Below are 15,401 nucleotides of genomic sequence, written 5' to 3' on the forward strand. Positions count from 1 at the left end.
AGTAGTCCAAGCAGAAAGTCACGAGAGTATGAGTGATCGTTTCTTCTTCCATTAATAGATTTATGCAGTAGTTTGAATGGGGTGTTCAGTGACTCGTAGGTGGTGTAGCATTAATTTAGAAGGAAGATATTGTTCAAAAATGTCTGGGCCACAGAGCAGAAGTGCTAAAATGGCATCTGTGCTGGTTCCTGACTTGTGCAATGATCTTTTGACTACACTACACCTCTATTAAATAGACATTCCTGCTCTTTATCAGCTTTACCTTCATTTAACAGAAATGCAAAAGACCAACCTGGTAGCACTATGCAGAATTTTGAAAAGTATTTCTAATCATTGAAACTGAATCAGTTTTATATTTCCTCTGCCTACAGAAAGATTTCCAATATTTGGGGTTTGTTACCAGTTTTAAGCTATTCTATATCTGCTCAATCTCACCCAACAGTTGGGATTACTATTCCACATGTGTCAAATTTTATACTGGAAAGGATAACTCACATTTTATTTAGAGTTTAGAAAAGTAGTGAAATGTTAAAAAAAAACAACCAACACCTGATATCTAGGGTAAGAATAACAGTGTCATTCTAATAACTCTAGTTATTAGTGTTATGTTGATGGATCAAGTGAGACAACAGACCACTCCTGTTTCAGTTCACAGAACTCCAATTCTTTATTAATCACAGCTTGCTCACAATGACATACAGGAAAATAGCACTAATGAAGAGTAGAATAAGCAGGCAGCAATTTCCAGGAGAGTTTGGGGTACCTTCAAGCTGGCAGCTGTTTCAGACAGTATGTGTGTTGAGTTTGGTGATACTACTTGACACAAGCACCTCGGCTAGCCATCCTGACTGCTTCAGCCCTCATTGTTTAGATAGTATTTTAAAAGTAGGCAGGACAGACTAACACTGTAGAGCAGAAGTCAGTAGGATTAAGACCAGCTCACTGAATTGGGATGAAAAATAGCACACGGAACATCTTTCACTGTTATGAAATCACAAAGCTTAAGGCTGGAATTCTGTCTGCAAAGATGCTCTTGGTTGCTTCACAGGTTTTTAGCAACTGGAGACAAGACTGTATGCCTATTTCCCAAACTGATACCCTTCAAATACGTTGGGGTTTATGGAACATCTAGAACTGCAGTTTAGGAATTGCAGTGCCATCACAACAGGAGTACACCAGGTTTTAGAAGGCTAGAGCCTAAGATAAGGAAACTGAGTGCAGTTTCTATACCTATAAACTCCATGAATTTCTCCAGCAGTGAATCTGAAACTGGGCAATTTTGGAATCCAGCCTTTCAAAAAAAAAAAAAAAAAAAGCTTTCAAACAAATATGGTTGTTCATTCCCTATTGCATATAATGCCTTTTTTTTAAAAAAAGAAAAAAGTTCAAATCACATATCTATTTGCCTTCCTGTTGAGAAAATTCTTTTTGGAAACAGAGAATCGTTTTTTCTTTTAAACTTAAGACATACAGCTTTAGTGAATACTGTTTTATAGCACAATGCTATGCATATTTACCCAGAAAAAAATTCTGGTGTGCTCTAAGGCTTTCTCCTTTAGATCCTTTGGGGGATAAATTTCACTGAACCCTGTGGGGCTTGTTTCTGTTTCGTGCAGCCCTCTTTTCTCTATAGTAGAAGACTGGGGTTGTAAATAAATTATGACTTCTTAATGTTCTATGACTTCATTTTCTGGATCATTTAATCAAATAAGAATGCCTACCTGTAATTTGCTTATTGACTTCCGCTTATTGATTGCAAAGCTTTCCAGGTTATTAAGCAATGACTGGACAGTAGCACCATAGACCTTCTACTGACTTGGTTTTCAGTTAGAATGAGTATACAGTTCGGCATGGATTTTGCTGCAAAGAACTTCATAGCAAAGTTCTAACAAATTTAACTGAATGAAAATAGACAACATCAAAAGCCTGTTACAGGACGTGTAAAGATTATGAAATAACTTGCATAATGCAATACTTGTATTTTTTAACAAAAATGTAAGTATTTACAAAATAAGATCCAAGTTTTAATTTTAAACATCAAGCAAATCATTCTGCAAAGACTGCATTGTTTTATTTTTTTTGTTTTGTTTTTATTGAGTTCTTGATTCATTTTTTTTTAAACCATGTCATACATTTCCTATACTAATATTTCATGATCTGTAATAATATAGGCAGGGGAGTTATCCCATTCCCTCCACTGCTGGACTCAGCCAGACAGTTCCACCTGGAGCTCCTTGTTTCTGCGGACCTCTGCAGCATGCCTTTCCTGATGGGGAAAAAATCAAGTAGAGACAGGTTTAACATCTGCCTTGCTCTCTTTCTTCAGAAAGAATGTTAAATGACAACAAGATCTGGCCATGAATTTTACTTCTAATTGGGCTATCAAAGAAGCATCCTTAATGAAGCAGGATACAACCCTTGCACTTTGATTCATGATGACTTCAGAGAGCAGATTGCAAGGAAAAGGAAAAAAGAGAATTATGGAGACTACTTTCCTGCCCCTTTCTTTCAGGACAAGTGCTGTTCTGAAACTGGTTCATAACGTACTCTTCAGTAATTTTGAAATTGTTTCACAAAGAACTGAATAAAATAAAAACTGAATAGAACTGTTGGAACACAGGCATCTAGTGCCAACTGGAATGCTGAAGAATGACAAAATGTGTTTTGCAACTTCACAACACAAAACTAGGCCTTGTGTGCTTGCATCCTGAGATGAGATGCAGATGTGGTCTGTCTTGCCATGTCATAGTCATTCGTCCACCCCACCCCTCTGCAGAGTCTAGAAGTTTGGACAAGTGTTTGTGTGTTAAAAGTCTGCATTATGTGAAATTATGTGCATATTTCTTTCTCCAGAATAAGGAGTTATCTAAATGGTTTTGGTAAATTAATAAATGAATTATTTGTGCCCACAAATTTGTATAGCCACCCTGTTCTGGTATTCACAGAAATAATTGAGAACTAAAGTAAGGAAGAGTACAAGGTTCATAAGTGAGCCCTATAGTGACATCACATCAATTCATTCTTGAATTTAATGTATGCTTGGAAATGTCCCTGCAATCACATAACTGATTTATGAAAATTGCTAATCTGGAGGGAGCTTCTAAGCATATTCACTTGAATGTTGATAAAGGCTTACTTCAAGCCAAATTCATGAAAGTCAAGGACAGAGTGTGTGCAAGGAAAATGTATACAGGAATGAAACTAGTGTGCAATGTCTGCAATTCCTCAGTTTTAGCACTCAGACATGCAGGCAACCATCCAAACAGGGCTAGTCTACATGCTCAAAATGCCTAATTTATAGAAATGAAGTAAGTTGAAAGTTATGAGAGCCATGGCTGAGAGGGTCAGGGCTGCATGCATGATCTTGCTTCCATGCCAGGCAAAATCTCCATATATTTGTGATCCCTTTTATCCACCTGAAGGGAGAGGGTGACATATTTATGCTATTAATACAGCTTTTAATACAGTTCAGGAATTATATTATTGAATTGTATTATTGTATTATTGAAGTGTATTCAGCTATCCTTAGCCTGGTACCCTCCAGATGTGCTACATTTCAATTTCAAGAATTTCCAGAATTCTAGATACTGAAAACCAAGATACTTAAGAGGGCAACTGGCTGGAGAAGGGTGCATAGACCTGTTCAGGCATTATTCTGAATTCAATATACAAGAGGGATGCAGTCTTTATGAACCATATTGAATCAGCAAGGGACGGGATCATGGGGAGGGTCAGATGTATGTAACAAAGCGGCAAGGCTTTGACTGCATGGTCAGAGTGGCCATCCTGACATCTTTGAACCTGCTGGCAGGAGGTTCCATTCCTGCATTCACTTCAGCATAAATAAAAATCTTACCTGACTAGAACACTACTACTAGAGACATCCCTGCTCAACACCTGAGTAGAACTCCTGTTTCTCCCTTGCTTCCTCAGCTCTGTTTGGCTGAATCTGAGTTTACCTTTTGTACTTTGGTTTGCCCCCCCCCCCCAACAAGTCACATTCTAACCCCAATACTCAGCCTGGTTACCTTCTCCTGAAGACGTTCAATAAGAGCAGCTAAGTTAGCTTCACGGTTTTCTTTGATCTGTTCCATTTTCAGTATCAGTTTTTCCTCTGCCATTTTGCTGAAGTTATTGTTCTCCTCCAAAGCCTTCTGAAGAACTTCTCGCTCATGTTCTCTCTTTTCTGCCAGTTGTTTCAGCACCTGGGCCTCCTGGGACTGTGTAGAGTTGAGAAATAAAAAAATGAGCCAGCGTTGCAATCAATTACAAAAATATTCAAGCAGGTTGGGAAAAAACAAAATAATTTCAGTTTGTCTCCAATGTTCAGAGAGAAAGGATGACAAATTGTGCAGAAGTGGAAATTTTGGCAAGTACAAGTTTCTCTATGATTGTGTGACAAGCTATATCAATTAAAATTTCTCTGAATAAACCTACTGAAGGCACAGAAGCTCCAGTCTCTTGCATTTGGTCACACTCAATAGGCATGTTCATCCAACAGGCTTAACCAAGTCAGTTAAAGCCCTAGGGCAGTGTTTCTCAACCTTGGCAACTTTAAGATGGGTAGACTTCAACTTCCAGAATTCCCCAGCCAGCATGGGAGTTGGGAGTTGAAGTCCACCCATCTTAAAGTTGCCAAGGCTGAGAAACACTACCCTAGTGGCTGCACACATGGAATATGTTAAGCTTGGCTAGGTGTAACTTTGCTTTTTTGTATGTGTGTGGTTTAGCCTGTTGTTTGGAGCCAAACTTGTTGATTAGTTTATAGTTCAATGTACTGTGTAAACCTAGAGAATGGATTAATTCATTACCAAGGTTAAGTGTGATAAGTGATGCTAGTCTCTATAACTTTTTCTTTGTTGTAAAGCTTATCAGCTTTTCACATCTGAGAATAGTATTTGGGTTAAAAAACAAGTATTAGGATTATAAATTCATCTTAAAGAACCCAACATTCATTTTATAAATCTAGTATGGGTTAGAAAAAATGAATATAAATTTCTAGTCAGTAATGAAATATTAAGTTTTTGTGTTTTCAAAAGAATTTACTAGACCAGTCAAAGATCTAGCAATGGAGACTTCCACATACTTGTTTATGATAGTTGAATAAGAAAAACTCAGGAAATATGCATCTATATATTATATTATTACTAATAAACTCCACCCCAGTAATTTACCATTAGTTTTATATTGTATACAGAATATAGATTATATCGGCCTTTTAAAATTTTGCATTGAGATAGGATGCTACAATTCTATAATTAGTTCAAATTATTATTATAGCATTTTTTAAAAGTTGCAACTAGTTTTGAAAATTCTTTTTGAGTGGCTTTAGGAAATAAAAGCTTTGGTATATCTCAGGGTTTGTTTGTTTTCAAACTATCACAGTGGGAACAACCTTATAAACTTTGAGAATTTTAGTAGTACTATTCTATCTTTATTAGAATCAAATTGAAAGTCACAAAGTAATGATTTAGGTTTTGAGCTTATAAGGGACATGATAGAAAACCCATGTGATGATTAAGGATTAAGAACTTAGTTATGGTATTAATTAAAGACATAGAAAAGCCATGCTGAATCAGATCAAAGGTGTACTTCATCTAAATATTCTGTTCTCAATAGCCAGCCAAATGCTTAAGGAATCCCACAGGCTAGAAGATCTTGCTCTGACATGCAATTAACATGCTTGCTTTTGTTGTATGTCCAGTTCAGTGGCAGTACTGGTGAAGCAGGATTGGATCAGGACAAAAAGCTACCAGAAACTACCAGGAGTTGAGCTCAGCTTAAAGGAAGCTATTTTATCATTTTGCTATGTGAATAGCAGAAAATTCTCTTTCTTCTTTGAACCATAAGGGCAGGGAGGGGAAGATTAAACAGCTTCCTACTTTAAATTTAGAAATTCTCAAAAAGATCTGGATTGAAAATAAAGCTGATACAATCTCTGGCAGCTGAATTTCATTGGGATTTGATTCAGACATATCAGCAAAACAGCAGGAAAGCAATATCCTACAATTCTAACGAGAACTTTCATGCCACAAAAATGCATGGGTAGCAATGCCTTGTGTTCCCCAACAGTAGAAAAATTTTGTGCCACCGTCTCCCAAACCCCAACAGTTAAAATAAACATGAGCTGCAGATATTAGCATAGGTACAAATTAATATGTTACATCTAAACCCAATAAATTCAGATTAAATGTACACTCTGAGTAGACAAGTCATTAAGGCTGCTCTCCCAATGCCGCCTTTTTTCAAAATCTTTGTCTCATATTGAAAACTGGGAACTCACAGAAAAAGGAGAAAGATTGGGCTGTACTCTGGTCCCCCAGTGACCATAGGAAGTATGATCCCTAAGCATCATGACTCATTGGACTGGATAGAATTAATTCTCTCCCTGGTTTTTGGGAGGCCTGGAGGATTTTAAGGGACAATAGGAATGCTTTATTCAATCTCCAAACTGGGGGAAGAAAGAAAGAAAGAAAGAAAGAAAGAAAGAAAGAAAGAAAGAAAGAAAGAAAGAAAGAAAGAAAGAAAGAAAGAAAGAAAGAAAAGGTCATCCTGATTTTAGGGGGAGGTTGGAGGGATGGTACTTAGGGGTCATATTACCTGTGAAGATAAACTCTTTTAGGCTTTTCCCCCCAATACAAATAAGGCCAAAATTGTTTGTCCTGCCTACTCCATGAATGTGCTGGTGGCTACAAAAATAGCTCTGAGGAAAAGTATTCATATATTCAGGGTGTGTAAAGATTTCAAGAGACCAAAATTTAGAAAAAAATGGAGTGGAATGGCAAAATGCTGCTCTGTTATACACCATCACCAAAATTACCTTCCATAAATATTATTCACCTTGGATAAATTACTGTTTATTTTCAGGATTCTATGCATAGAACAATGATTTATGACAAATCAAATCAAAACTTTTATTACGATTATAGATCAGAAAATATGATTTATGTCTAAGTAATGAAAAAAGTTAAAAAGGGAAAAAAGGGAGAATGTAACAGCCTTAGATGATAAATGGCCAGAGATCTAGGAGCATAATTGGATTCTCAAATATATAATTTGCTATTGACACTTGTGCAAGAGGCTGACACTAATGATTAATAAACACTAATGTAATTACTAGAGAAAGGTTTAATTCTAAGATTGTGTGAAATCAATTACCACGTTTAAAGCTATTTTCTTTGGTAAGGTGTTCTTGGTTTAAGGTTTTTTTTTTTTTTTTTTTGCTAGCTTAAATAATTCTGGCCTAGGATCTCAGCAACCTGATCATGCTTCTAAATTACAGGCAGATGTAATAAAGGCACATGCATCTGATAATCCAAGTTTTTTTTTATTAAGATGTGCAAGTAAAAAAAACCTCCAGAATGTGATCAGTGAGCCCGTTTCTTAAGACTGAAACTCTCAGGTGTTTGGCTGATCTTACGTTATAATTTCATGTGTTTTCAATCATGGATCTCATTGTACAGATCTTAAATGAAGCAGATACAGATTCAGTTCTGAACACTCAAGGATGACCTTTAAGACACTGATAAAAAATTACATCAATAACACACATATGTCATAGATTGCAAATGAAACCTTAAAATAACCCCAGGAATATCATCATTCATTCACTCTCCTATATATATATATATATATATATATATGGTTAGATACCTTTCTCCTTTCTTCTGCAGCTTCCAGCTTTTTCTGGATCTCCTCAAGGGACAAATCTTTCTTCTTTGGGGAGGCTATAGTCCGTGGTGCTTCAGAGATAGGAGATGGTGGCTTTAAGATGAGTTCAAAAGCTTGGCCAGAAGCACGTTTGTTGATATGTTTGACTTCCATATCTGTGAAGGTGAAGTCAAAATATCTAACTCAAATGGTGTATCAGTAATTGAGAATTCATGAAAGTGTAATGACCACAGGTGAGGTATATGACTTATTTTCACTAAAACAGGTGCTAGAGAAAATGCAGTACACAATATGAATAGCCTATACTAATAACAGAGGACTGCACAATCTTTTTAGGCTTGTAAGAATGTGCTTTTCTCTGCCTAAGAGCCACAGAAGACATCGATACTGCTAGTTTGAAATCAATGTAATAGGGCTGAAATTTTTGGACCTATTTTGGGGGGGGGGGGAAGGGTTAAGGTATAGAACTGATGTCCTTCCAGGGGTTTAATACCCCATTCAGTCACTAAAACCTCTCTCAAAACTGGAGAGAATTGATGCAATTACTAAGAGTTTGGAGTTTTAATCTACCTCAAACCCATCAAAATGAAAATAAAGATCAATTTTTTTGGCCTGTTGGGGCTCTAGGAATACAGATAGATCTGTGGTTACTACAGTAACGAAATCAAAGATAAAAGGTAAATCTTTTAGGTCCTGGATGTTATGTTTTAGGAACAGATCTGCAAATCTCTTGTTTAGAAAACACGAGGGAAGATGATTTCAGAGTTAAGTGAAAAAAATTATCTGCAACAAATGTAGAAAACGGAGTACCTGTTTAACTGCAAGAATATAGGTGTGTGATTTTGCACAGATCAAAAGAATACTAACGATGTCTAAAATGAATGTCAGTTTATATTGTGCCCTCTGCTTTCCTAATATAACACCATATTATTAAGAGGAAAAGAAGTTATAGCTTTTAACCTTTTAATGAGACTAATATCAAAACATAAAATATTGAATAGGTAATATATTTCCCCATCTCTGGAAATTGCATGATCAGTTAGGAAGCTTATGCAAATGTGTAATAATTAGTATATTATAAAACACTTTAAAGTTATGGTGAAAACTAAGACTTCTCAAACTGAATATAAGCCATCTTGCATTACTGAATGTAAAGTATCTAAAATATATTTTTATATGTCAGGATAGTAATACGATTTTATTGGTATGGTATTAATATTAATGCTCTCTTAGGACAAATGGTGACCCTTAGAGCCCTTATGCTCACAAATATCTCCACTGGCTTCTGCCAAGCTCCCTGTTTCTTTGATTCTAAAGCCAACAATTAAATAGAAAGTTGGTGTGCTGAAAAGCAAAGTGTTAGCCTGTAGCATCATTTTTATTTACAAGAAGTAAGTACTCATCAGAAACCCCACAGGCACCCTTAAAATTTAAAAATAGTGAATGGGTACTGATCAGTGCTTTGTTTGAAGCATTTCCATCTACAAAGTTACACCAGGAGGTTAGAAGCGTGTGAATGGCCAGCAACTTCCCAAGTTGTCCTTCTGTTAGGTGGAATTTTGTAATCACCCATAATTAACATGACAGTCACTCTGTGAGTGTTTCCATGAAATGCTCTCAAAATTCCAAATGTGACCAATGCAAAGGTTTCCTACTTATGCCACAGGAACATTACATTTAATCAGGTGTTAAATCAATCTCTCCAACATGGTGCCTTCCAATATACTTGACTTCAGCTTCTGTAATCCTGTGCTGTCTTACAGCACGGGGAACAGAAGTCAACACATCTGGTAAGTTCCAGGTTGGAAATCATGGCTAAATAACAATAACAAGAGGAGAACGTGCATCTCCCATGGAAGGCCAAACAGCCCTTCACTAAAGAAAACAATTGCTGCTGAAAACTACTTACCATCATATGTGTACATATTGATGTTGCGAGATTCTGGGTAAAAACAGGAGCAGATCAAAGAAAGCATAGAAAGCTCCTTCATCTTTTCTTTATAAGCTGAAAGGGAAGAGAATGGATTAGTACCTTTCATCTTTCCTGTTTACAGAACATTTTGATTTAATTAATTAATCAATCATGTCAGACTCTGGGCAGTGAACTTAAATGGCCAATAGTAGCTTTGTAAAATGAATTGCTACTTGACAAAAAGTATCTAATAAAGTGAGGCATTTCTTTAAAATGGTTGCTTTTTTATCATTATATATATGTAAGAATATTTCTGTTATATTCCCACACCCACATCCTCACGTCATGCCCACAGCAGTAAACATGAATATATCTTTCTTTTGCAGGTTCACCTCTACCACTACCTACCTTGAGTTAAGTCCTCCAGGTAGCAAATGCTGGTGATGGGAGGAAGCCAACAATGGCAACCAAGCCCTGGATTTCTCTGTTGCAACTATGTTATGCCATATGATCTGTCCTGAGTCCTCCAAACTAATTTAGTGTCACACATGCCATGAGCTATCCTGGTTGCCAGCTTTAAAAGAAATTCAGAGGAAGGAATGCCTTTGGCCTGTGACTCAGACAGGTGAATTGTCTTGGGCTGGCCCCTTTCTTTCTTACCCTATCCATTCTCATAGTGTTCTTTCATACTTGTGAAGACAGGCTGCTAATATTTCCAGAGAGAGGGAAGAAAAAATGGGAGACTTCAGTTCATCCACTCAAAACATGCAGTTTCTGGGGGACTGAGGGAATGAAGCCTTATTCAGCCTCACATTCTGCACTCTCTCACACAGGTTTTTCTGAAGCCATCTTTCTCTAGTTCTTTACTGAGAACATGGGGAGAAATGAAATGTATAATGACTATTGAAGAACAGCTTATGCAAATGTTAGGTTTTCCTCCAAGATGAGAAGTTGCTTCCAGCCCTTAACTGCCTGTTTTGTGGAATATGAAATACATCCACTTCATATCTGCATGCAGCCAGGCACAACTAATGTGCTTTGGCTGATATTCAACAAAATACTTTGGGTATGTAATTCTGATTAGTTTTTATTTTGAGAGACACTTTATCACCCCCTCTTCCCTGCCATATCAGAAAGTTCAGAAATTCCCCTCAGCTACAACACAGAGAAGTTCAAATACATGTTCAGAGTCACACATATAAAGAAATTTATCTTTACTGTAGTGTTGGAGATTAGATAGATAGATAGATGATAGATATAGATATACATAGAAACACACACATAAACATATATGTATATAACTAAGCTCTTCTGCCTCCTTGTACCAATAATATAGTCTGTTTGATTTCTGTGTACTCTGTCCTATGATGTCTATGTATATGCTTAAAGTATTGTTAGTGATGAAGAAATCATTGGATTGACAGGAAGTGGTGAGTTGTTCTCCTGCTTCTGTTCCTAGGCCATACAGTCCAACTATGTTTTCCTTCTTACTATTTCCAACTTTGGCATTCCAGTCTCCAACCAGATTTGGCACATCTTGCTTTCATGTTGTTTGTTTCAGATTGAAGTTGACTACAAAATTATCAATTTATTCTTTTGCATCACTGGTTGGAGCATAAACTTGGATAATCACCATATTACACGGTTGTTCATGAATGTAATGTTCGCGTAAATTATATCTGTTGGTCACTGGCTGCATTGTACCCAAGTACTGTCCTTGCTATATCCTTCCTGACCATGAAAACAACACCATTCCTTTTTTGTTTCTGTGTCCTTAATACAATCCCCTGGCCGAAAATGTCCAATTCCAGTGCATTTCAATTCACTGCTGCCTAAAATGCCAATGTGTAATTCACTCATTTCATCTTTCACTGTTGAGCTTTCCCATATTCATGCTTCTTACCGTCCATGTTCCCATAGCAGTTATAGCTCTGCATCTTTGGATTATTTTTTCCTGCATGGCAACATCAGCAACTAGATGTCCTGACTTTAATCTAGCCACATCTTAAGCACCATTAGTATTCCAAAAGACCCTCAACTCTTCCTCAGTAGCATGCTGAGTGCCATCCAACACACTATGAAATGAAGCTTTTGCCATTGTTACTAAACTCATCACCCATCTCCAGCATCATCTTCTTTCATTGCTGCCTGATATAGCTGCCTGCTTATTATAGCTGGTCACTGGAATGACTTTCACACCTTGGGTAACCCTGCTGGGAATATATGCTCTTGCCATACACTCGCAGCATTCATTGCTATCCCTCTCAGAAACCTTCCCCCTCCACCCCCCACCATGAGGAAGCATAGGAGCACTTGACAGGGTCTGCTATCTAGCTTCAATCTATTGTTTCACAAAATGCGGCTCACTTGAAGAAACAGTTTCCTCCTGGCTTGAGTGAAAAGAAGTCCTACTGGAGAAGGTTGTTTCAGTGGCTGAGATCAGTGAATGGTTTCATTAGAAGAGGGTGGTTGGCTGGTGTGGCTTGCTACAGTCTTGGTCAGTCAAGAACTGGAGCATGGCTTGCCATGTAACTTTGCACCTTCTTTTTGTTCTGAGTTCCTTGCAGATGTATTTATTGGTAAATGTTGTGGAATGGCCCATATGTTTCCTTATTAACTTTCATATCAAGCATCTTTTACATCTGGGTTTCTGTCCCTGGGATTCAGGATCAGATCAATTCATTATCATTAACTATTGGGACCTCTACCCTTCCGCCAGTTGGTTACTGCATGCTGTGAACTCTTGTTGCATAAGAAATGCCATCAGGAGCTACAGAATTCAAGAATTTGTAGTTTTAAAGAGATATAAACTTCTTAACAACTGCCTCTCAAGCTACAATCCTAGAGTTTGATGTAGGCACTGGCTGTTATGCTGCCCAGTGTTAAATCATAGTTTGTTTTGGTCACATTTATTGAAAAACAACTACAGTACCTGAAGTGACATGTTGTGCAAAAACATAAATCATACAAATATTAAATTGAACTCAAACTGCATTATGGTTTAGCACAATGTATAAATCTAGCCAATTTTTATGTTGCAAAGAAGGGAATTGCCCAACAGCTCAGAGTCTAAATCAGTGTTCCTGCACAATTAGCACCATTTTACCAATCCAGATGACTGCATAATTCATAAGGTGACTAGATTTCCCAGAAGGTTGTATTAATTTGTATGCATTTACTAATGTAAATAAAAATCTCAAGCAGAAATCCCCCCCCCACCTCCCCCATTGGACCTAAATGTTTGCAAGGGCTTCTTTATTATGCAGCATCTTCCAGTAATTCCAAATGCTTCCTGTTCGCTGTTGTGTTTTCACACTGTGATAAAACAATGTCAAGGTCAAATCCTCTTAATGACTGGCTAACAAGCAACAGACTACAGCTACCAGATCAAGGGTGCTAACATCCAGATGGCCACTATATGGCAGCAAACAGATACAGAAAACACTAATTCTTGCAGACCAAATCTAGTAGCCCAAGAAGAGACCCTTTTATCTATCAGTCAAAAAATGGAAAATAAAGCAGATCTTTTCTTCCGTCCCCATTTTCTATTCTATCAGGAGGTATTTCCGTACTTGAGGAATGACAGAAAAGCCTGGTACTATCAAGAGAGCCTGATGAGGGAATAACATTTCTATGAATGCTGTTTCTTGTGCTGTTGTCATAAAATCTACTTCAAGTACTCAAGATACTCATGCAAACACAGTGAGCACCAAATGCAGACTTGGGCTATAGCTGCCAGCCAGCTGGATTGGCTCCTGGAAATTGACACATTTTCCTGGTGTCCAGTGCTCAGGATGCCTCCTCTAAACCTGGGACTAACCCAGCAAAATCAGGATGTATAATCTCCTAATTATTCACATAAAACCAACAGAAATGGAACACCATGGGGTTTACTGCTCTGGCTACATGTGAACTGGGTTTTATCTTTTTTCCCATATAGTCAGTTTGAGTTTCTGCAACAGTTGCTACAGAGAGACAGAAAAAGACAATTAAGGTTCCAGTCAGGTGCATCCATGGGGTGGTCAAAAAAGTCAAGATGGTGGTTGCAACCACACAATCAAAGCCTACCCCTTTTGTATGTGTATCAACAACACATGCACATACAAAGGGGCATGGCTTTGATCGTGTGGTCGTGACTGCCTTCTTATCTGTTTTTATCCTTCCTTGGTAGATGCTGCTGTTTCCAGTGTTACAAGAACTGAGTGCTTCAGAACCTCTTCCAGACCTTCTGGAGAAAGAACTGCATGTGATGCATTCACTGCAATCGACAAGCCCAGCCACTTCATAAGATCTGCTGTGCCTCTACAAGTCTTAGGTCCATAAATATAAGCCAAAGACTGATCTTCGTTATCTATTCTATTTCTTGTTCGGCCAGCAGAATTATTTTCATTTCCCTCTCCTTCTTTAAATTTTAGAGTTTTATTTTGCCCTTCAAAACAATTCACGAACTAGCTTGTAAATTTTAAACAAAAATACATCCATCCATCCATCCATACACATACACATCTACCATGCTGTTCCCTTTACAGCATTATGCAAAATGCATAAAGGAAATAAGAAATAGTAAGCCAATGGAATGGAATGGAATGGAATGGAATGGAATGGAATGGAATGGAATGGAGAGGAGAGGAGAGGAGAGGAGAGGAGAGGAGAGGAGAGGAGAGGAGAGGAGAGGAGAGGAGAGGAGAGGAGAGGAGAGGAGAGGAGAGGAGAGGAGGCTTCATCTACCAATGCTGTTCACTATACTTCTCCATATCTTTTTGTCCTTGCAAAGCTTCTATGCTTTCATCCATAGCCTCCTTCGTACATTCCCTTTTGTTCTTTAAATTTCTCACTTCTTTCTTTTTGAGGATTACATGAACTCCACCCAAGCATGACTTTCTCCATTTTCTGCTTCCACACATTCATTGATGCTTCATACATTTATTTTGTGATTCATTCTCTGCATATAACCAAACTACCTTTGCATACTCCTTTCACACTGGTCACTTAACACATTCCTTCAGTATCCATTTGTTCTTGATCCTATCTCTCCTTGTGTTACCACACATGCTTAAGTACCCCCCTCCCTCTGTATTCAGTTTATGTTTCTTCTAACATACTCATTCCTATTAAAAATTCGGCAGAAGCATACTCTTATACTCAGCCTTTTTTCTTTTTTCCATCCTCCTTTCCACAATAATTCATTCCTCACACAGATCATATACAACCAATACCTTTCTCCCAGCATTTGCACATCTTAAATTTCTCCATCCATTTCCCATAATTCTGCCAAGGTGATATCATTGCCATCACCATCATCATCATCATCATCATCATCATCATCATCATCATCATCATCATCATGGTCTAGTTTTTACCACTACAATTATTCATTTCATTTTCCTGTCAAATACAATTACTTTGGACTTTGTTACATTAATTTTCAGATCCATGCTCATCACTGCATCATACAATCTAACATGTGCTGCAAATCACTTAGATTCTCAGCCAACAACACACCATCATCTGCATACAAAAGTACACAAACATTCACATCCCATCTAGCACACCTATACAACATCACCGATGTTCTCTCTCTCCCCCTCCCTCCCTCCCTCTCTCTCTCTTTCTCAATACATTAAACAATCAGGGGACATCACATGTCTCTGTCTTACTCCCTGCTCAACACAGACACATTCACTAAACATTCCATTTATTCACATGCATGCTTTACTTTTACCCTACACATCTGAGATCATGCTCAGCAACCAATCTTCAGTTTCATACTTGCTCAAACTATTCCATAACTCAAACAAATTCATGCTATCCTATGCTT

The 15,401-nt window shown here is 37.6% G+C and overlaps 1 protein-coding gene across 1 annotated transcript in view; it reads right to left on the minus strand.

The window, feature by feature from the left end:
* Positions 1-658: 658 nt before the first annotated feature.
* Positions 659-15,401, minus strand: part of STMN2 (stathmin 2) — a 31,287-nt gene continuing 16,544 nt past the window's right edge. Inside the window, exons 2-5 of the mRNA XM_007439303.4 lie at positions 9,581-9,676; positions 7,654-7,826; positions 4,029-4,220; positions 659-2,266 (exon numbers count right to left, since the gene is read on the minus strand). Of these exons, the coding sequence (XP_007439365.1) occupies positions 2,207-2,266; positions 4,029-4,220; positions 7,654-7,826; positions 9,581-9,676 (521 nt within the window). The 3' untranslated portion in view covers positions 659-2,206. The remainder of the gene's footprint in view (positions 2,267-4,028; positions 4,221-7,653; positions 7,827-9,580; positions 9,677-15,401) is intronic.

The sequence above is a fragment of the Python bivittatus genome, unplaced genomic scaffold (assembly GCF_059951505.1).
Source record: "Python bivittatus isolate LINGU-HERP-01145 unplaced genomic scaffold, Pbiv_v1 ctg000590_np1212, whole genome shotgun sequence".
In the NCBI taxonomy this organism is placed as follows: domain Eukaryota; kingdom Metazoa; phylum Chordata; class Lepidosauria; order Squamata; family Pythonidae; genus Python; species Python bivittatus.